General features: G+C 54.0%; 1 protein-coding gene across 16 annotated transcripts in view; it reads left to right on the forward strand.

Moving 5' to 3' along the window:
• DLGAP4 (DLG associated protein 4) overlaps positions 1-21574 on the forward strand; it is a 150652-nt gene that overhangs the window by 97375 nt on the left and 31703 nt on the right. For 9 of the 16 annotated variants that reach the window (XM_072350513.1, XM_072350502.1, XM_072350501.1 and 6 more), the window contains 3 exons: positions 854-968; positions 3801-3851; positions 4931-5174. In XM_072350513.1, coding sequence (XP_072206614.1) covers positions 854-968; positions 3801-3851; positions 4931-5174 — 410 coding nt within the window. The other 7 variants (XM_072350509.1, XM_072350507.1, XM_072350511.1 and 4 more) reach the window with 5 other exon arrangements.

Below are 21574 nucleotides of genomic sequence, written 5' to 3' on the forward strand. Positions count from 1 at the left end.
CCTGTCAGTGCCCTGCTACTTGTTCCAGAGCCCCAGCAGCCCCCACAGACCACACACACTCAGAGATGGCACTGAACTAATATGCAAGGCTGTCACACACCCACCTGATCTGTGACAAGGACTCCAGCTTCACACAGGGTCTTGTGGTAGCAATGAAGAGTGGGAAAGCCTGGTCCTTCCCACACCCTTCCTGGCTCTCCCACATGCCTCCTGCTCTTCCTCCATCACTCCCAGCCCCATGCACACAGCTCTTGGCAGTATCCCTGGTTATTATTATTAATATATATATAATAAAGCCCTGCTCTTCTGCTGCTGCTGCAGAGAACCCCAATGAGCCCGAGGTCTGGGACGGTTCTTCCCTCACAGCCTGCAGCAAAAGCTACTTTGGAAATACTGATCCCCTTAGCTGCCGCAGTACTGCCATCCAGGCATGGCTTCCCCTGGGCTTCTTCCAGATAAACCTTTGGGTTCCTCTACAGAAACAAGCAAGCAAACAAACAAGCAGGCTCTGTGACCACAGCCCTCAGCGTCAGTCTGTGCTGAAGCTGATCTGTAACTGTGACAGTGACTCTGGGGACTGGCACAGATCCTGCGTGCTTCCTGGTCTGAACAAACCTAGCATGTACACTGTACCAGCTTAATTCAGGGGACAGCTTAGTGAGAAGGCACTTCCATCTCCTGCAGCAGCTGCAGCCAGGGCCAAGCAGTGTGCCTAGTACCCAGCACCAGCTCTGTGCTGCCATGTGTTCCTGTGCCTCACAGTGTGGTCTGGCTGGGACAGCAGCTCCAGCACAGCCCCAGTGCTTCCTGCTCTCTGGGGACAAGCTCTGACACCCTCTCTCTCTGCTGGCAGGAGCCTGGACCGCCTGGACTCTGTCGAGATCCTCCTACCTCCAAAGTTCCCAACCTGGGAGGAAGAATACAACCAGATCTCTGACAGCGTCAATGAGTCCAGTTGCATCAACCAGGTGAGGTGCTAGAGAGTGAAGCCTGCACACTCAGCCTGAAAGAATGGAGACTGGTAGAGGGTGATCCCTTAAAAACAAGGCACCAGTTGCACTCTATCAGCAGATGTGCTGTTCCCTGCAAGCTTTACCAAAGGGTCAGAGCCAGCTCCTTTATTCACACTGGACTCCTTTTGCTCTGGCTTTTGCCTCCTCTCAGCACTGCTGGGCACTGTAGCCATGGCCATGGGTACAGCAGCCTGGAGCCCTGCATGCTTCACAGTGGTGGGCAGAGCTCAAGGCTCCTGTGTATGCAGGCTTGCACTGCAGAGCAACCAGGAGCTGCCTGCAAGGCTGCCCACTCCTGTCACAAGCTCTACGCTCTCACTGGGTGAGCACAGGGCCCAGGCCAGCCTCACCGGTGGCAGGTGGTTTGTGGCTGGCTGCCAGGGACCCTGCAGAGGGAGCAGCAGTCCTGCTATGATCTGAGTACCCCATCCCTTGGGAAGCAGCTTGGACCAGGAACAAGGTGCCTGTGATTCAGGATGCTGGCTTGCTACCTGGGATGTCTCCTTCAGGTATTCCTGGTCCTCATGCCTGGTGGAAGGACAAGCAGAGCCAGGGATGCCATGGAGGCACTGAGGGTGGGCGGCAAACCCTGACCACAGCCTCTGCACTTAAGTCCCTACCCCATGCCACACCTCCCCTTGGGATGAACCTGGAGGGACCTGGGGCCTGGGTGGCTATGAGGCAGCTGCCTTGCAGGCCAGGAAATCACTTATACCAGCATGAGGCACTTGCACAGGTCTCACATGCTTATCTCCACTGTGGGGTGGGATCCTTCCTTTTGGGATGCAGGTGAAGGTGCCTTGGGCAGCAGTGGCTCCATAAGCTTTGCCCAGCTGTGTCACTGCCACCCTGAGCTTCTGCCATGTCCTGTCGCTGTTCATGTGTGCCTGCGTGGGAACACATGCACACACATGCCCTTTCCGTGCTGCTGCAGCTTGTCTCTCACATGCAGCTGGTGCTCACTGATGAAGGGAGGCAAAATGAGGCAGCAGTTAAGGAAGCAGGCTGGACACGGGGAAGTAGAGCCTGAATAGGAGGGCTAGAGATGTGTGCTGCCACTTGCTCCAGGTGTGCAGGACTCTGAGCCCACATTCATCCCTACCTGGCTGCTTCGGCCCCATAGCAGCTACTAGTAGCAGACGGCTGAAGCCGTTTGTGAAGAGCTTCAGGGAAAGGCAAAAAGTGTTGCTCAGGGGCATACATGTTCCTTGTGGTCAGTCTCGTACATAGACAATATGCAAGGTGTTTATGAGCACAGAGAAAGAGGTCAGGGCCATTGTATTCCTGTCCTTTGCATGTAAATCTGTGTCTGAATTCAAGCCTCTGCCAGGGGTGGGCTGAGTCTGTGCTCTCTCCCAGCCCATATGTGCTATTCAGTAGCTGAGAGAAGTACCTTACAAAGGTGCCTGAAGTATCTCAAGAGGCTGGGCAGTCTGCAATGTGACAGGAGATGCACAGTTGTGCCCCTTTCCAGGCCCAGACCTGTAGACCCATAATGCTGACTGCTGTAGCACTGGCTTGAGCCTGGGCCTGGTGTCACTGTCTGTGCTTTGCCTGCCGTCCTCCAAATCAACCAGTGACCAAATTGCAGCTGAATTTAAAGTCCTCCCAGAACTGCATAACTGTTGATTCGGGATGGAGTTACTGCAGCCACCTCACCTGAGGCCTGAGTTTCTGGTAGCTCCAACCTGCCTTTTTGTACATGCTGCAGGCAGCCCCTCCCCTGCCCTCATTTTGGGCAATCCCCAACACCTCCCCTGTCAGACCTACAATGCAGAAGCATCTCCAGCTCTCAAAGTCCACTCCCCTTGTTTTTCTGCTGGCTGAATTCCACCTTGCAAGCCTCTGGAAATTTGGGGTTCTTCTGATGACAGCATCAGTATCTACCTCTAATATGAGGGGACCAGTGGCTGCTGACCCCCAACTTTTCTGAAGCACACTTCAAGCTGTGCCCTGTACAGAAGCCCCCAGAGCCTGCAGTACATTTGGCATTTGAACCCGGATTCTTCACAGAAGAAGTCATCTTGCTCAGCTTGTGCAAAAAAGAGCTCCTGGGATGAGCTCTGTAGACTGGGGATGTAGGGAGCTGCCAGGAGATGGGGAGGTGGGATTCCTCACAGAGACAGTGCATGCATGGTCTGCCAGGTGTCTGTTCTGATGACAAGTACATGCCACGGCTTTGCTATGGAAAGAAGGGAGCATGGATTCTATGGAGCTTCTTCCTGCTGTAGGGATCAAGGAGTCAGCAGCAAGGTGGCCAGCCTGATCCCAGGCAGGCCAAAGTACAGAGTCCCTGACATGGAGCACTCAGCCTGCCATCCACCCAGCTCTGCAGCTGCAGGGGCTGTCATTGCTCCATACCCCACCATGAGGTTCTGGGGCTTCGTGAGGTACAAGCCAGGAGCCACACCGGCCCTCATCCCATAGCCACAGGCACCGTGTGTGTGCCCAGGGTGCCCCAGCACTGTGTTCCTACTGTCAGTGTCCATGCGTGCCCTGTTTATATACATTAATATACGGTGCATACAGAAGATTAAATGCATCAGCAGCTTTTCTCTGTCTCAGAGGTGTCCTGTGGAGCTTTGCCGTATCATTTTTTGTGCCACTGTCAAAGGAGCCCATGCGGCATTTTGCTTGGCATCTTATGGGCTCTGAAGTTTGTACCGAAGTGTCTGCAGTGCAGGAAAGGGCCATCTGCTCCCCTCGTCTGTGGTCCCTGTGCAATGGCTGTCTGTGTGAGGGCTACCCCTTTCTTGACCTTTAACCTTCTTCAACTCTTTCTTCCAGATCTTTGGACCCCCCTCACTTATCCCTCAGATATTTGCCCATGGAGAGCAGGTACCGTCCCACTGGTGTTCCCTCTTCCTTCTCCATGGAGCTTTCTGGGGTCTCCCTGGACCCTGGCAGGGTGTGAGGCAGCTGTGGGGTCCCCTCGCCCAGGGCCAGAGGATGAGGAGGTTGACATATTGCCCAGCTCAGGGCACTGCAGCACACCGGGACAGTTTGATATCAAACTGCAGCAACCCCAGGCCAGGCAGAGGGTTTAAGGGTGTTGTAGGGGGAAGTGAAGAACTTTTTCAGCCAAACCTTGTGAAGCCCAGAATAGGCTACAGATGCCAGCAGCAGGCATAAGTAGTGTCCCTGAAGCAAAAAAATAAAGGGCCAGGAGAGGTGGAAGTGGGCAACAGAGCCATCCTCGGTGTCTCTCATCATCAGTATTTCAAAACGCTTGTTGTTTCAGGCTGGCTTTGTTTTAACCCAGGTGAACATACTGAGCTGAAGCTGAATCAGCTGCTGTCCCCAGTGGACAGGAAAGGGCCAGGGAAGGCAGAGGCGGCAGGGAGCGGGGAGCAGGCAGTGGGGCTGCCTCTGCACAGGCCATGCTGGGCCTCAGCCCACACACCTGGCCCTCTCCTCTCTCAAGCAGGGCTGCAGCAACACGGTGCCCAGCATGGGGCCAGCCGGCCTGGCCCAGGGCATGAATACACATCCCCAGTCCTGTGCCCCACTGCAGGGCCAGGGCAACACCCCACTGGGGAGCACACCTCCCACAGTAGGGTCTCACAGCTGAGCTTGGGGTCCTCCACCCATGCCAGCGGACAACCAAGTTGTTGGTGTCTGGGAAGGGATTTTGTCCTCCGGTACTCCCAGCCCCTCCATCAGAGACAGGGTAGCGCTTTGCAGCACTGTGGTGGTAAGTTGTTGCTCCCGTGGGGATCCTCTGACCTAGAAGGAGGGTCCCCTCTTCCCTTGCCCAGGACCTGGGCCAGCCAGCACTGCTCCTCTTGCTCTGCTCGTGCCTGATCAAAACCTCTTCAGAGCGGCAGCACAGAGGGGAGTAGAGAAGGCTGCAAGAGGGAGGGGAAGGGGCCCAGCTCTGGGCAGAGGGTGATTATTCTGCCCCTCTTCTCATGCAGGCAAGAGAGCCGGAGCTGGGGGAGCAGTACGAGGCAGTCTGCGACTCTACCTACAGCGAGGCCGAGTCAGCTGCCGCCGAGGTGCTGGATCTGCCCCTGCCCAGTTACTTCCGCTCCCGGAGCCACAGCTACCTCCGAGCCATCCAAGCGGGCTGCTCCCAGGACGAGGACACCAGCTCCGTCCGCTCCATCTCCCCCCCGCCAGCAGGCAGCCTCAGCGGCAGCAGGACCCTGCCCACCAACAGTGAGTGCCAGCGCAGCCATGGCCGGGATAGAGCTCTGAGTGCCCAGAGGTGCTGGGAGCGCAGGCAACTGCCCTCAGACACTTTGTGGAGTATCTCCAGCCTCATTGAAGGGTTCTGTGGGGGAGCATCTCTGAGCTTGCTGTGCACCAGTGGGAGCAGGCAGGGATGCTTCCAGGATGGCTGAGTTGAAGTCTCTGCATATGGATGCTGAAACGGCTGATGGGCTCTTGTTGCAGATTTGGTGCAGGCTGCAAAGGTCAGGGAGAGCTCAGCGTCTTTGCTCAGGGAAGGCAAATCCAGCTGGGAATGATGAAGCAGGATGCTTGCCTTGCCGTACTGCAGGGTGGGAGCAGTGGCTAAAGTACTGAGGGGCTGCAGGTGCAGCAGGAACCTTCAGCCAGAGGGTCTCCACTGCTGATAGCTTTCATCCTCCTCATGCTCTCCACTTCGCATGTCATTAACATTCCTCTGGTCTGGGCATTGACCTTGTCTCTTGGGAGCAAATGGGTATGTCAGGAACTCAGCATTCATTTCCACAGGGTCTGAGCATACCCTGCTCTCTTCCGCTGTTTCAGTCAGAGGCAGAAATTTGGGCTGGTGGACAGGAGACAGAAGGCATCAGCGCTCATCTCTTAGTGATGGAGGAGCGACAAGGTTTTTGAGTCTGCTGTGAAGTCCTTTAGCATAGAGTAAACCTAGAATCATCTAGGTTGGAAAATACCCGTTAGATCATCAAGTCCAAATATGACCCAATACTTTCAAGTCCATCACTAGGGCACGTGCCTAAGCACCACATCCACACATCTTTTAAACATCTCCGGGGTGGTGACTACCACTTCTGTGGACAGTTTGTTCCAATGCCCAACCAGTCTTTCCACGAAGAAACTCTTCCTAACCTGTAACCTAAACCTCTCCTGACACAACTTGAGGCTATTCCTTCATGTCTTCCATGTCACTTACCACTTGAGAAAAGAGGCTGACTGTATCTCACTGAAACTTCCTTTCAGGTAGCTGTAGAGAATTATGAAATCATAGAATTACAGAACAGCTTAGGTTGGAAGAGACCTTGAAGATCATCTACTTCCAACCAATCTGCCATGGGCAGGGTTGCCACACACTGTATCAGGCACTAGATAAGGTTGCCCACAACCCCATCCAGCTATAGCACTGGGGCTTTTCTGGAGAGTCTGTTGGCTTTATGGGCTGCAAACACACACTGCTGGCTCATGTCCATCGTGTCCACTGCTGGCTTTTCATCCATCAGGACCCTCAACTCCTCCACAGGGCTGCTCTCAAGGAGCACCCTCCTGTCTGTGCAGGTATTTGGTATTGCCCTGACCCAAGTGCAACACCCTGCACTTATCCTGTTGAAACTCATTAGGTTCTCATGTATCCACTTTTCAAGCCTGTCCAGGCCCTTTTGGATGGCATCTCTTCTTTCTGTAATATCAACCACATGACTCAGTGTGGTGTTGTCCACTAACTTGGTGAGGGTGCACTCAATCCCACTCTGTCATTGATGAAGATGTTAAAGAGCACCAGTCCCAATACAGACCTCTGAGGGACACCACTCATCACCAGTCTCCACCTGGAAAATGAGCCATTAACCACAACCCTCTGGCTATGATTATCCAACCAACTCCTTATCCATCAAGTCGTCCAGCCTTCAAATTCATCTCTGTCCAATTTAGAGATAAGGACATGGTGCAGGACCATGCCAAAGACCTTGCACAAATCCAGGTAGATGACATAAGCTGCCCTTCTTTTGTCCACTGATGCTATCACTCCATCACAGAAGGCCACCACGTTGGTTAGGAACATTCTGTCCTTGGTAAAGCTGTGCTGGCTGTCTCAGATCACCTCCTCAGCTTGCATGTGCCTTAAAACAGCTTACAGAAGGATCATCTCCATGATCTTTCCAGGCACAGATGTGAGTCTCAGAAGCCTGTAGTTTCTTGGGTCTTTTCTCTCTTTCTTAAAAATGAGAGTGATGTTTCTCTTCTTCCAGTCTTGGGGATTTCACCTGACAGCCACAACTTTCCAAATATGATGGAGGTCTCCCCTCAGCCTCCTTTTCCTAAAACTAAACAACCCCAGTTCCACCAGCCACTCCTCACAAGTTTCCTTTGCACACTCTCACATAGAGTAGACTCCAGAAATAGCTCTAGGGGACCAGGTCTGGGTGAAAATGTGTATTATGTAACTTTGCCCCATTCAGACTATCAGGGATTGTGATTTTGCTCCACAGTCACAGACAGAAAGGACAGGACCTTCCCATGCAGCCCCAGCATTAGCCTAGCCCTGTGATATGGCCAGCGCAGAAGAAATAGAATCATACAATCATCGGAGTTGGAAGAGACCCTTAAAGGTAATCTAGTCATCTAGTCCAACTCCCCTGCAATGAACAGGGACAGCTACAGCTCCATCAGGTGCTCAGAGCCCTGTCCAGCCTGACTATGAATGCCTATGGGGATGAGGCACGCACCACCCCTCTGTGCAACCTGTCCCAGTGTCTCACCACCCTTATTGTACAAACCTTCCTCCTTATATCCAATCTAAATCTCCTCTCTCTATTAGTTTGAAACCATTTCCACCTTTCCTATCACAACAGACGCTGCTAAGGAGCCTGTTCCCTTCTTTCTCAGAGTCCTCTTTTAGATACTGCAAGGCCACTCTCAACTCTCCCCAGAGTCCTCTTTTCCCCATGCTGCACAGCCCCAGCTCTCTCAGCCCATCCTTACAGGGGAGGTGTTCCATCACTTGGATCATTGGGCTGTTGCTGCCATTGTACTGCCTGGAGGAGGGTCTTTCAAAACCCTCATACAAGGAGGTGCTGGGAACTTTGGCTGAACTGGCTCCAATTGCTTTATCTCCTTGAGTCATGCTGAATGGCAGCAGCCATGTAGTTATTTAAGGCATCTATGTGCCCCTTGCCCATCAAGTGTACTTGCCTGGACACCCCACTCAGCATCTCTGGTGGGAAGTACAAAAATATCTGCTCTGAATTTCATAGAGTAAGGAGCTTTTCTGAGTCCAGTGCCCAGCAACCTGTAGCCTCAGTGTGCTCTTATTCCTCAGTTCCTGATGTCTCTGCTGGCATTATTCTTTCCAGACAGGTCCTACTCTTTTAGTTGGTAATTACTATAATGGACAAAAGCCTGGCCTCTCATTTGGAGGAGATGCCAGAGTAATTCCATCCCTTGGGGCAGGGGAGAGGCTGGAGTGACTCTGTTCATAGAATGGCCTGTGTTGAAAAGGACCTCAAAGATCATCTAGTTTCAAACCCTTGCTATGTGCAGGGTCACCAACCACCAGACCAGGCTGCCCAGAGCCTCCAGGGATGGAGCATCCACAACCTCCTTGGGCAACCTGTTCCTGTCAGCAACCTCTGGGTGAAAAACTTCCTCCTAATATCCAACCTAAGCCTCCCCTGTCTCAGTTAAAAGCCGTTCCCACTTGTCCTGTTACTATCAACCAATGTAAATAGTCATTCCCCCTCCTGTTTTTATGCTCTCTTCAAGTACTGGAAGGCCACAATGAGGTCTCCCCAGAGCCTTCTCTTCTTCAGGCTAAACAAGCCCAGTTCCCTCAGCCTTTCCTAATAAGAGAGGTGCTCCAGCCCTCTGATCATTTCACTGGCCCTCTTTTGGACCCTCTCTAAGAGCACCACGTCCTTCTTGTGCTGGGGGCCCCAGGCCTGGATGCAGCACTGCAGATGGGGCCTCCCAAGAGCTGAGCAGAGGGGGACAATCACCTCCCTCTTCCCGCTGACCACCCCTTTTTTAATGCAGCCCAGCACACAGTTGGCCTTCCAGGCTGCAAGCTCATGTCCAGCTTCTCATCCACCAGGACCCCCAAGTCCTTCTGCACAGGGCTGCTCTCAAGTTCTTCCCTCAGACTGTATAAATACCCAGGATTGCCCCAGCCCAAGTGCAGCACAGCCCTGGCCCAGGGACACATTTGTGCCGCCAGGCTCCATCAGTGGCTGCATTAACCCCTCACAGGCTCCAGCAGCAGTTAAATTCACATACCAGTGGTCTACTCTTCTGCAAAAGGTGCGTGAGGACTGAAACCCAGGAAGTTCCGTACTAACACACAAGGAAGAGCTTCTTTGCTGTCAGAGTGACAGAACATTGGAACAGGCTGTAGAGTCTCCTTCTCTGGAGATACTCAGGACCCATCTGTATTCTTTTCTGTGCAACCTGTGGCATGGAACACGCTTTAGGAGGAGGGATGGACTCGATGATCTGTAGAGGTCCCTTCCAACCCCTACAATTCTGTGATTCTGTGTGTGACTGTGAGTGACAGGAAGGGCTACTGCTCTCAAAATGGTGCTTCTGTTAATGGCTCCCAAAGGCAGAGTAAACAGGTACTGCAGCACAAAGCTGCAGGGTAGGGGCAGCTCTGTTCTCACTGCAGCCTTTCAGCTGGCATGGCATGGCCTCTGAGCTCCTTGCCAGGTGTCAGTGCCTCACCTCAGAGGTGAGGATTGTCCACAACAGTGGAGCTGAGGGCTCCCATCCTGCCCACCCAGCACACATACTGCATCCTTTCTGTTATGTCACCTGTCTGGGACAACAGCAGCAGCGCACTGTCAGCCTTGCTGCTCAGAGCACACGGTTTCAGGCTGTAGATCCAGCTTGTTGCTTTGGCTAGAGCCTAGAGCTCCATGGTGGGCTGAAAGGAAGCTGTGTTAACTCTTGGAAAACATTTTGTGAGCACAGGTTAGAAAAGGAGATGCCTTTGATATGGGGATTCTAGGCACATTCTGGAGCTTGCAGGAGGAGCAGGTGCCAGTATCCCACCAGGGCTGCACCATGCTGCTGGAGACACGAGGCAAATAGCAAGCAGTCACCCACAGGGACACCCAGGCAGATCCTGCTGGGCAGGCTGATCCCAGCACAAACTGGACTGGCACCCATCTGCAGGGGCACAGAACAGTGTCAGAGGAGCCTCCACACAGACACAGCTGGCAGAGGCACTGGAGAGCAGAGACCGTGCTTTCCAGCTCTGAGCCAGAGCCCTGTGTCAGCAGTGGGGAGCATGAGCAGCCAAGAAGTGCAACCCATTCCCATCCTGCTCCTCCTAACAGCGCAGCTCAGCACTGCCACGAGTCCAGGCTAATGCTGGGAAACAAGATCAGGCCAAGCAAGGACCTTGCATGTGCCACCAGTGATACAAGCAGCAGAAATTTGCAGATTTCCAAAACATTCTCCATCTATTTGCATTAGCTGCAGAGACTTGGAGAGGGAAGTAGATATGATGGAGGGGGTGGAGTGCACCACCAGAGGGGCGTCTGTTTTTATATGCAAGTATGATAGGAAAGGCAGGAGGCATATCTGGGCAGCAGTCACATTTTTAATCAGTCACTTGATCTCAGTTCCTCCTGCAAACATCCATGTGCATCGGTGAGGCTCTGACTGGTGGCTGCTGTGCTGCAGAGCTGGTCTCCCAAGCTCCCACAGGTTTCTCTATCTTTGAGGAACGCGCAGGGTTTGAATCCCAGCACTAAGCAGTGTTGTGGGGATTCAGCCCCCAGCTGAGGAGCTGAGGATGTGCGGCAAGCTCCATGTCACAGAGGACTGCAAGCCCTGGGGTTTGCAGCCTGCTTGTGCTCGGTGGGTGGGAGAGGCCTGACAGCTGTCACCCCTCTGACAAACTGCTCCGTGCCTCCCACAAACTGGTGTTGCTCCCACATTACAGGGCAATTAGCTCCCATTTGACAGCCAGCAAGACGAACTGCCCTTGATCAGCCTTAAACAAAGCTATGTGCCTTGCAAAGCAAGAGACTCAGAAGCTCTGTGAAACCTATTCAACTAATTGCCAGGCATTCTGCTGACAGCTCTGCTCACCCCTGTGCATTATGGAGGGCTCCCAGCCCCAGTGCCTTCTTGTTAGAGGCATCACTAGGAATTGCATGATAAATAGACCACTTGGTAATACCAAACTGCCCTCAACGAGCCCTGGGAATTTGATGTCCAGGGGAAAAGGGAAAGCAGAGAGGTGAGCAAAGCACAGCAAAATAAGGCAAGACCCAATCCCAACCTCCAAACAATGACACAGAGGCAGCAGGGAAAGCTTGTACCAGGCCAGTTCCTACTCGAGCTCTTCTCTAATGCCTTGTGTAGTATCAGCCTTGCTCACAACATTCTTCCCTGGGATTCATCAGCCTATCTTGTTTCCCAGCTCCTTGCACTGTACCCAGCTCTTGCAGGGAGGCCAGGGGATGCAGCTCTGCCTCCTTCTCCTGCTGACCTGTCTTTGCCACAAATCCCTGAGACAAGCCATCCCTGACAGTGTGAGCTCCAGTTCACCCTCTCCGCTGGCCCCATGGCAGAGACTCTGGTGGAGCAGAGACTGCAAGCCTTGAGCCTAGCCCAGCAAGGGAATTGCAGTACCCAGAGCAGAAGGAGCAAAGGGAAGGACAATCCTTCCCCCCACCCAGAACCAGGCACAAGCTTTGTTCCTGCAGCAGCCATTGGAGTTGTACACACTTTGTGCCTATCTGCAGGCAGCAGCTTTGCCAAGTCCACAAGAGCTCTATTTGGGATAGCAATCCCCCAGATGCATGACAGAACAGTCACCCTTCCAAGCTCTTTGCGTTGCCTTTCGCTTGTTGGTTTGTCTTCTTCATCTCTGAGTTAGTGAGATGGTTCCCAGCAGTACTGCTGAACCAGGAACCCTGCACTGGGAGGGGCCAGCTGGAGCCCAGCCCCAGCACTAGCATCCCCATGAGGGACACAGCAAGAAAATGCCCACAGCATGCAGCTGAGCGGGCCCACTAAGGCTGCTTTGCTATGGAAAAACTTATCATGGAGAATTATGTAGCAATAGGATGGGATGGAAGGGTCCAACATCCTTCCTCCCCCTCTGCAGCTCTCAAGTAGGCAGGCACACTGTGCTCCCTCTTCTCCCTCAGCTGGCCAAGCAGAGGCCACCAGCATACCCCGAACTGGAGCACAGCACTCTCCTCTCCTGGAGAAAATCCTGCAGTGTGGCTGCAGAGGGAAACGCAGCACAGCCAGGACGCAGCACAGGCAGGGTGTGAAGGACCGTGCTGAGCAGCGGGACACTCCAGCAGCCCCGTGCTGATTGTGCCAACCAGGGCTCACCCCGTATGGTTTTTGAGGAGAGGGACTGTTCTCAGTGCTTTTAGGTTTTCTCCTTCTTTTTGACCTAGATTTCACATTCCAGAAATAGCTTTCTCTGACATACCAGCAGGAAAAGGATTAGAGAGAGAGAGAGGGAGTTGTGTGTGCGTGTGTGCACACACAGAACGATTTATGGTGCATGCTTCAGGACTGCTTGTAAGGAATAAGGGAGGGTACGAGTGTTCCATGTTCAGCTCATATGACCGTAAGACACAAAGAAATTTCTAACAGCTGTTTCTCTCCATACTTATCTGCTCATTTTTTCATCCCTTTTCATCGTCATTATGGAAAATCCAATACCAAGCCCAAGCTGCTCCCTCTTCCCAGGAAGTCCCTGATGTTGCTCCATGGCTGTAACACCAAAGTACCTCTGTCCCTCTGCAGCAGTGAGGCTGCCCAGCAGATGCAGGGCAGGCAGAAGTGGCTCAGTCTTAACACTGGGAAGTGAGCACGGCTCTGAAGTCCGGGCCACCAGTGAGCAGCAGCGGCCGTACACAAAGCAGGAAAGGAAGGCAGCCGCCAGCATTTCCTTTCAGTAACATGCTCAGCAGCCACATCCTTCTCACCGCTTGCTACTATCAGCTGCGCTGACTGCAGTCAGTAATTCTGTCCATGTGCATGCAGAGGTGAAATCGGAGCACCAAGAGCAGCCCAACTTGCTAAATGCCTCCGGCGAGAGCAGTGCGCTGCCCGGAGCAGGGCGAGACACCGGCATGCTCTGCCCGCCCGCTGCTGCGCTCGAAGCTTCCGTCCTTCGCGCTGTGGGGGGCAGAGGCCCCGCGGCTTTGGGTGCCGTGTTTGTAGCGCGGTCCTCCGCGCGGCCTCTCCGTGCCGCAGGAACCCGAGCAGTCCTCCAGCAGCGCAGGGAGCCATAAACAAGACAGAACAACCGGCGGCCGATCGTGGCGGCGGGAGCTCGGGCACACACTGCGTGAGCCCACGGAGCCGCGTGCCGAAGCCCGGCCGCATAGGAGCAGCCCCGAGCGGGGGACACCCGCGGGCAGACCGTGCGGGGAGCGGAGCAGCGCCGGGGACGGCGTCGATCCCGGAGCCCCGCGCAGGAACAAAGTTCCACCTCGGGGCTGCAGGAACGCCAGCGCCGCTCCGCGAGCACCACCGGGAGGCGACCGCAGCGCCGCGACCTCCAGCCCGGGCGCTTTCCCTTTCCCTTTCCCTTTCCCTTTCCCTTTCCCTTTCTCTTTCCCTTTCCCTCCGCCGTCCTCCGCGCGGCGCTCCGCTCGTCCTGCAGCGCAGCCCCGGCCGTGCGAACACCCCGCGGGCGGGGCGGGCCGGACTGGGGGCGCCGCCGCCGGGTCCGCCGCGCCTGCGCGGGGCGGTTCGCGGCTTTAAGGCTCGGCCCCGCCCGCAGCGCACAGCCGGAGCGGCGGGCGGGCGCGGTGAGTGCGGCGCTGGCGGCGCGCGTCTCCTCCCTTGTCTCGCCGGCCGCAGGAGCAGCGAGCGGCGGCTCCGAGCACCGCGGCCCGCCCGGCGCCCGCCCTTCCTCCCGCTGCCGGGCCCGTTCCGCCGCGCCGAGCGGCCCCGCGGCTCCCTCGGTGGGTCCGGGCCGAGCGCCCTCCCGCCCCGCGCCTCCCCGTCTCTCCGGTCCCCTCCGCCCCTCCTTTGTGTCTCCCATGGCTTTGTGTCTGGAGCTCCTGAAGCAATGTGAGTGCCCGGGGCGCGGCTGGGCGGGCGGGGGGCCGGGCCGGGCCCTGCATGGCTCCGCGGCGGCCGCCGCTCCCCGCCTGCTCCGCTTGCCGCCGCTCCCTGCCCCGGCCGCCGCCCTCGGGGCGCCGCCGCGCCCGGCCCGCTCCGCGGGGCGCCCCGCTTCCTTTCCTCCCCCGCTTGGCTCTCCGCTGCTCCGGGGCCCGCGGCCGAGTTCCGCTCCCGGCCGAGCCGGCCTCAGCCCCGCCGCGCGGGCGTGCCGTGCCGCTGCTGGGCGGAGGGCGAGGGGCGCTTCTCCGTGGGGGCGGGAGGCGCGCGGCTGCGGATCCCGCTTGCTATTGTGCTTCCCCGCAGGAGCCGGGGGTGCGGAGGGCGGGGAGGGGCGGCAGCGCCGGGGGATCGGGCCGCGCCGTGCCGCGCGCCTGTCAGCCGGCCGGGGTCACGGCGGGTCAGCGCATGAGCGTCCCGGATCGCCGCTTCGGGCCGTCGGGCGGCCCCTCGGTGCTGAAGGAAACGAAATAGCGGGTTTTTTTGGGGGTTTCACGCTTCCTGAAGTGCTGCTGAACCCTTCTAAGGGTGCTGGTAGGGCTCTTCCACCCGCTGGGGAAGGTTATTGTCTGGCTGCCGCTGGCTGAAGCTTTCCGTGCCTGTTGCTGCTAAAGGCTGATGCTCGACAATGTGCTGAGCTGGATTCTCTGTTGGAAAGTGCCACTTTGGGCTGGGACGAGGCTGGGGCTGCCTGGCGCTGTGCCCTCCTCCGGGGCTCCTGCCTTACGCTGGGTGCTTCAGAACGGAGCAGCAAAAATAGCTCTGGTGGCAGCGTGGTGTCAGGTGAGAGGGGTTTCACATCTAGAGCTCTGAGTAACTCTTAGTTTCTACTGTAGCCTTTACTGAAAGGCTCAAAGAAAAGCATTATTTCCAGGATGGTCTGCTAGGACCCACGTTACTTATTTTATGAGAGTGTGGACCTTGGCCCTGGGAAATGTATACCTGAGTGAGGAGTGAAATCAGGCTCTCTGGCTCCTAGGCTGTAACTCCCCAGTTAAGAGATTAAAAATAAAAGCCAAAATCCCACTCTGTAGCACTGGATCCTAAAAATAAATCCCGACCATGTGGAACGATCATGAGCCAGATTGCCAGCTTGTGCCCATCGGCAGACTTGGTTCTGTAGGGTCCGCTTGGTGCCTGCTCCTGCAGCAGGTACTGGGAGGAGGTCGGGCTGCTGTCAGCCTGTGGGGAAGTGTCTGCAGCCAGGGCTTGCATCTGGCCTGCTTGGCTCATCTGTAAGATAACGTGTGTGTGTATTCTGCAGTGGTAGTCAGGGCGAGGTGATGTGTGTTGGGCTGGTGTTGGAGCTGTGGAGATCCTGGCAGCTTGTTCTTTAAGATACAGCGCTATAGAGCTCTTCAGGGTGGCACCTGACTCCTCTGTGTAGCAGGTGGGAGTCAGATGACTGCTGGATTCGTACTGTGGCCATCGGGGTTGTCATTGTTTGTAGATTCGATGTCTGGAGAGTAGTGAAAATATGGAGAGAGGGGACTGGAGTTGTGCAGCCCTCCCAGCTCCCTGGCCAACAGGCACACTGCAGGACGTAGTGGGCTGTGTTTGCAGCGTGGCTGTAGGGCAGGCAGTCAGATGCTGGCTGAGCTGCCTTGGCCTTTGCAGCTGTGGGTGGGTCAGCAGTTGGGTGCTCAGCTGCCAGATTGGCACACGCACATCAGGCCTGTGGATGCTTCTGACTGCTTAGCTCAGGGTTTTCTACCTGCTGCTCCAACCTACTGTGCTGTGCATGGAGACCTGCTGCTCCATGAGCTCGCTCTGAGCTCTGCGTGCTGCCAGAGCAGTGCAATTGAGAAAGCTTTTAATAGATAACTAATAAGTGCCAAGCACTCACAAGAACCGACTCATAATTATTTGTGTCCTGCATGGATGTGTGCTGTTAGAGCTCTTGTAGCTGGAAGAGATCTACTTGCTGGGCCTCGCAGTGCTCACTTTGTGCATTTGCAAGGCCTTGGCCGGTGCTTCTGCTCTGTGCAACCTGCACAACAGCCTCAAATGTTTTTAATGGATTGAGGAGGTATAATTGGATTCAGCGCAGTGCAAGTTACAGTAACATATGTGAGCTGAAAGGATTAAGGCTGTGCAGGCGGGTGGCCTTGTTCAAGGAAAAAAAATCCACTTTAATTTCTGCAGTGGAAAGTTGTCAGTATGTTTCCTATCAGAGCAGATTTTAAAAGGGAGGGAAGAAATACTAAGTATGATTGTGGTTTGCTTTGAAAGGAGATTAGTGTTCAGGCTGTCAGATCAAGTGAAGGCTGTACTGCAACTTGGGACAGCGGTGGTGAACTGCGGTCCCTCCAGTGCAGCTCCCAGAAGGTGCTGATCCTCTTTGCTTCTGTTCTGCTCTTTGTGGTGTGGTGAGAGGGCAGCGATGCAGGAGCGCTGGAAGTAAACTGTCCTTAACCAAGTGGAAGTCAAACTATTTGCAGCTGTGCTAGTTAGTGAGAGAGCAGGCATGCTGTCTGCCTCCGTTCCTTTTTCAGCATTAATGAATTGTTGGGCTCTTGGTATAGATGAGCATGCTGAGTGAACCTTCTGTCCTCTGGAGCAGCAGCAGGCAAAGGGAGCGATTGCCCCAGAGCTGAAGTTTGGGCCTGAGTTCAGCCCTCTGCATCTCTGCCCCAGCGTGGGGCAGTACCAGCTGTTCTGTATTGCAGCCTGGGGTGGGTAAGGAGCAGCCCTGGGGTGATGGTCCTCACCTGCAGGTGCTACTGAGCAGAAATGTAGCAGAGAAGTTCTTCTCAGGGTGTGCTGCAACAGTGACCTGAAACATGTGAGCAGGGGAAGGCACAGATTGACCCAGGGCTGTGTAAGGGTGAGTTTGTGTGGGGACTTGAATGCAGCGCTGTTGTTGCTCTCTGAGCTGCTGGGCTTTACTGAAGGTCTGAAACTTGAGCAGCTGACTGCTGGCCATGGCTGGAGAGGGAAGTGCTCTCAACCCTGCCTTTCTCCACCCAGGAGAGTTAAGCAGAATTCCCCTGGAGGTCCTTCCAGCTTGTGCAGGAGTTAGGGTTCTGGTTACCTGCTGCCAGGTCTCCCTGAATTTCTCCTTACGGCGTTTGGGCACTCTGGAGGAAGATAACATCAGTTAGGATTTTCTCCTGCCCTGCCAGGCCCCTTGCTTGCTCTCACAACATGAAATTCCCATGCATGCATACCAGGATGCAGGAAGGGTGTCTGACACCTGCATGAGTTGCAGTGTTACAGCCTGTGTGCTGCTGCTCCCCCTTAGCAGAGGGTGCACACAGGAACTTGATAATCCTCATTGCCGTACGGGGTCCCAGGGGTTAAGCTTGTCACCTCTTGTTGCAACAGCAAAGAAGATTTTACAAAGTCTCTTCACAGCAGACTTACCAGAAACGGGCTGCAGTTTGTTCCACCAGGTAGAACTGCTCAAAGAGAAACAGTGTGAGGATACGTCAATTTAAATTACCTCCAGTGTTCACATGAAGGACGTGCTGACTATCTGTCTTGTGCGTCTTATTTAATGCTCTTCATTAAGAAGTTCAGGCTTCATTTCAGTCATCTTTTCTTTTAAGCCTAATTGTAAGAGATCAAAGCTGAAGTTACTGTGTTGCGTCTCCGGTTTGAGGCTGACCAAGAAACTCCAGTGACGAGTGTTTCAAAGGTAAATTCTTAGTTGTGTTGGTAAATTCTGAGCCTGTCAGAGCGTGGAATTAAAGCCAAGATTAGAAGCTGAGCACGAGTTCCTCCTGGTGCTGTTGCAGTGCAGGGTGACACTTAATGAAAGGTATTTAAAAATTGATAAAAGGGAGTTTTCAGTGGGAGCTGCTGTCATGAGGATAGTCAAACTTCTGAGGAAGTTATTTGTGCTGCTGTTTTCCATTCTGGGAGCAGCTGAGGTTCTAACTGAACGTAGCCCACGCGAGGTGTTGCTGAGCTGCAGGTGATCCCAAACTTCCTCGCCAGAGTGGGACTATCTACCGTTGCATTCCATTCAGACTCAGAAGTGAGAAGTTACAGCCTGGATATTCCATCTCTCTTAGGCCTTATTCCTAAGGTGACTACTGATGTCTGAAGCTTGAGGAAGCGTCCCAGGCACAGCAGAGTTGTCCCTGTGGGGATTTGTGAGCCCTCCTCTGAAGCTGCTGGTGAGGTTCTGCTGTGCTGCTTCTGCCAGGGCACCGTGCGTCAGAGCAGCCTGGGTGCCAGCACGCTGCAGTGCAGCCGTTCTCCCTGCCGACTGGAAGGTTGCTTTGGTCCCTGTTTTGTCAGGAAGCCTTCATCTCCTTGTTTGAACCCTGAGGCTTTTCTCAGTCTCTCAGCTTGGCCTAAACATGGGGTCTCGAGTCACAACTGTTTTGTCCAGGAACTTTTCCAGGTTTTTGTGCTCTCTACTGAAAGACTACCAGTGCTTTCTTGCCTGGCCTGCCACTTTAGTAACAATCCCAGCCTGAGGGTTTTGGCCTCTTAGCAGTGCTGATCAGAGCAAACAAGCTCCCTGGTAGCTGGCATAATGCCCCAGCCCTACACAGTGTGTGGGGTGACTGTCCTGTGGAGAAGGCAGCTTTGGGAAGAAGATGCTGGTGATGCAGAGCAGGGGACTTCTTCCCTGAGTGCCTGAGCAGCTGCTTCTCCTGTTCCCTTGGAGTGATAGGCAGTGCTTGCACATCCAGAGCTCTGGTGCTGGACGGAGTAGCTGCTGGGATCCAAAAGTGTTGAATTTTAGCGACCCTTCAGCTTGCAGCAAGGCCTTGGAAATCTCAGGTAGCAGGTAGTGCAGAGCTGTAACCAGCAGCCTATTGACTCAGCCTCAGCACTGCTGAGGTTGGCCTTGGCTTTGCAGTAGGCACCAGCTTCGATGTTTGCATCTCACTGACACTCTGCAATCTTTTAGGGCATTCTGGAGGCAGCCCCTGCTAATAGTGATGTTATACTGCATGTTAAGTTTTTTTCATGTTCTGCTAACTTGCTTACTAGAGACAAGTGCTGAAAAAGCTTAGTGTTGCCGAGGGGAGGCTGCTGACATAGGCTGGTGCAGTTCTGCTCTTGCAGAAGTTGCTCCTTGAATCAAAGCAAGGCATCAGCTTTAGAAATAAAAAGGAAGCCAGGCCTTTAAGGGGAAGCATCCAGCCTGCTGAGCAGTGTAGGGTTGGGGCAGGGAACCCTAGTGCCTGGGAGCAGCTCATGGCTGCACTGCAGGTGTCTCCTAGTGAGTACACAAGTGTGAGGGCATGAGTGGTTGCTGCATTGGCTGTCCCCAGAATTGTGGGGATGCACGGTGCTGCTCTGCATGGTCCCTGCCCAGGTGGCTGTGTCAGCAGGGCTGGAGCTGCAGCAGGATGTGGCTTTGTGACTGCAGTCCATTTGCAGGAGACCTGGGAGCTGGGGCAGCTTCCTCTGATCAGTGAGAGCCATAACACCCTGCTGCTGTTCTGACTGGGTCCATTGGCTCTCCTGGAGAGAGGACTGCTGGCTGCACAGGGGAATGAATCCCTTCTGAACCTGTCCTGTATGTTCAACAGGGAGCTTTAAGGAGCAGAGATGAGTGTGTGTCTGTCGCCTTGCCTCTTTAGAGTGCTGTGCTTTGTGCTGTAGGGCTGGGGCTGCTGAGCCTCTCTCCTGCTGTCGGGACAGAATGAGGCCAGCTGTTTAGGCTGCTGGTGTTGTGACAGCAGCGAACTTTGAAGTGCTGTCTGCTTTTTTCTTACCTTTGATTTTTCTTTTTCTTCCCCCCACCCCATGTTTTGAGGTCTTTGAATATTCAGGGTGCTGGGAGAAGCAGCTCTCAAAATAACTTCAGAGGCTGGTTATGTCCAGAGTTACTGTTTCTCTCGATTCGTCCCCATTGCAGGTGATGTCTTTCCTGCAGCAAGGTCTGGCTCACACTAAATCACACATTCTGCTCACTTCTAGCTCTTGATCTCCTAGCAAACACGGTTGGGTATGGGTGATGGCATGCATTCTCACAGCCAACAGATGTGATTGCAGCTCTGCAGAGTGAGGTTGTATGGCAGCCATACTGAAGCCATACTGAAGAATGAAGTGGCTGTTCTGGTAAAGCAGTAGTTTGTGAAATGTGGTGTCCCTCAGAGGCTGGCCTGCAGGTGGAAGCATGAGGGTGCTTGTTCCTCTGCAGCTTGAGCCAATGGTGTCTGCAGGTGACAGTGACTGAGAGAAGACCTGGAAGCATCAGAGGACAGTTTGTTTTAATGGCAGTGAAATGGGTTGCTGTTCAGGCGTTGACTCAGGTCCTGCCTCTGCACGCAAAGTAACATTGCCAGGCTGAGGTAGGAGCTGGTAAGTGTTGTGTACAGCAACTCACTAGCATGGATTTATAGCTCAGAACTGCTTCTGCTGTAGTTGTTAAGGGTACCTGTTAAATGTTCTTATGCTAATTCTTATGGTGCGATGATTTTTTTCAGCATCGCTTTAAGGTGACTTGAAGTTTTTGCCAGCTGTGCCTCTTATCACAGAACAGCTGCCATCCTGATGACTGCCCAGCCTCTGCATGCCACGAGCCAGCCAGTGCTGGGACTGCACACTTTTTCCTGCCAAGGCTGACAGGCCTCTCCTTCCCACTGAATGACACATGAACAGACTAGGTTTGCTCTGTCCAGTGTTACCCTTGAAGGCTTAACCACTGCTGGTGTTGAGCATGGTCAGCACTGCTGTACTCCAGATGCTGTGTTGGGTGCAGCTGTTCTTATTTCAGATAGCCTGACTTTGTCCTATCGCTTGCACCTTAGGCTTGCTGTATCTGAAAGTAAACCAAGCTTATAACTTGCTGCAATGTTTAGGCTACCTGAGAAATGTGGCTGGCCGAATTTATAGACAAGTAGAGGTGCTTGTGACTTAAAGCCCAACTGTAGCATGCTCTGAGCAGCTGTTCTGCCCCGAGGGCTCCCCAGTAGCTTTGTGCTGCTCCAGTCTCCGGGTCTGGAGAAAGTTTTTCCTGGTTAGCATGTGCTGTAGGAGGGAGTGTGGGGATGTCAGGGGAATCCTCCCTGACTTAAATTGTTTTGGCTCGTTCACTTAAAGTAGTGGAGATTGGTTCTGTGTGTCTCTTACTGCTCTGGAAGTTGAAAGCAAGGTAACACGGATACCTAGAAGGTGCAAATCTCTTTCACAGTCGTTTCAAATCCCAGGTCTGTGCCATCCTTGTCTTAGCTGTCGTGATTCACTGCATGGGTTGGCAGCCTCCTTGGGTTGGTTTCTTTTGTGTGTTGCCCCCATATGTGTGTGCTAATTATAACAAGCTGAAAGGCACTTGAGAAGATTTGCTGAGGAATAATGAGCTGAGAAGAGTCTGAAGCGTGTGGGCTGGCTACAATGGAAAGGAGGACTCAATGTGAGGGAAGAGGGGAGGAAAAATGCTATCTCTGAGCCAGGCTGTGCTCAGTGTTCTTAAAACTGGGAAAGGTGCTAATGATCTCATGAATCTTCCAGTCTACAAGGACTTTGTATTTATAGCCACGGTTTGGGGGTTTTAGGTTCACCTGACAAACTAAAAACAAGATTTTCTTTGTCGGCAAGACGTGCTTTTTCTAACAGCTCCTCTTATT

The sequence above is a fragment of the Excalfactoria chinensis genome, chromosome 15, assembly GCF_039878825.1.
Source record: "Excalfactoria chinensis isolate bCotChi1 chromosome 15, bCotChi1.hap2, whole genome shotgun sequence".
Lineage (NCBI taxonomy): Eukaryota > Metazoa > Chordata > Aves > Galliformes > Phasianidae > Excalfactoria > Excalfactoria chinensis.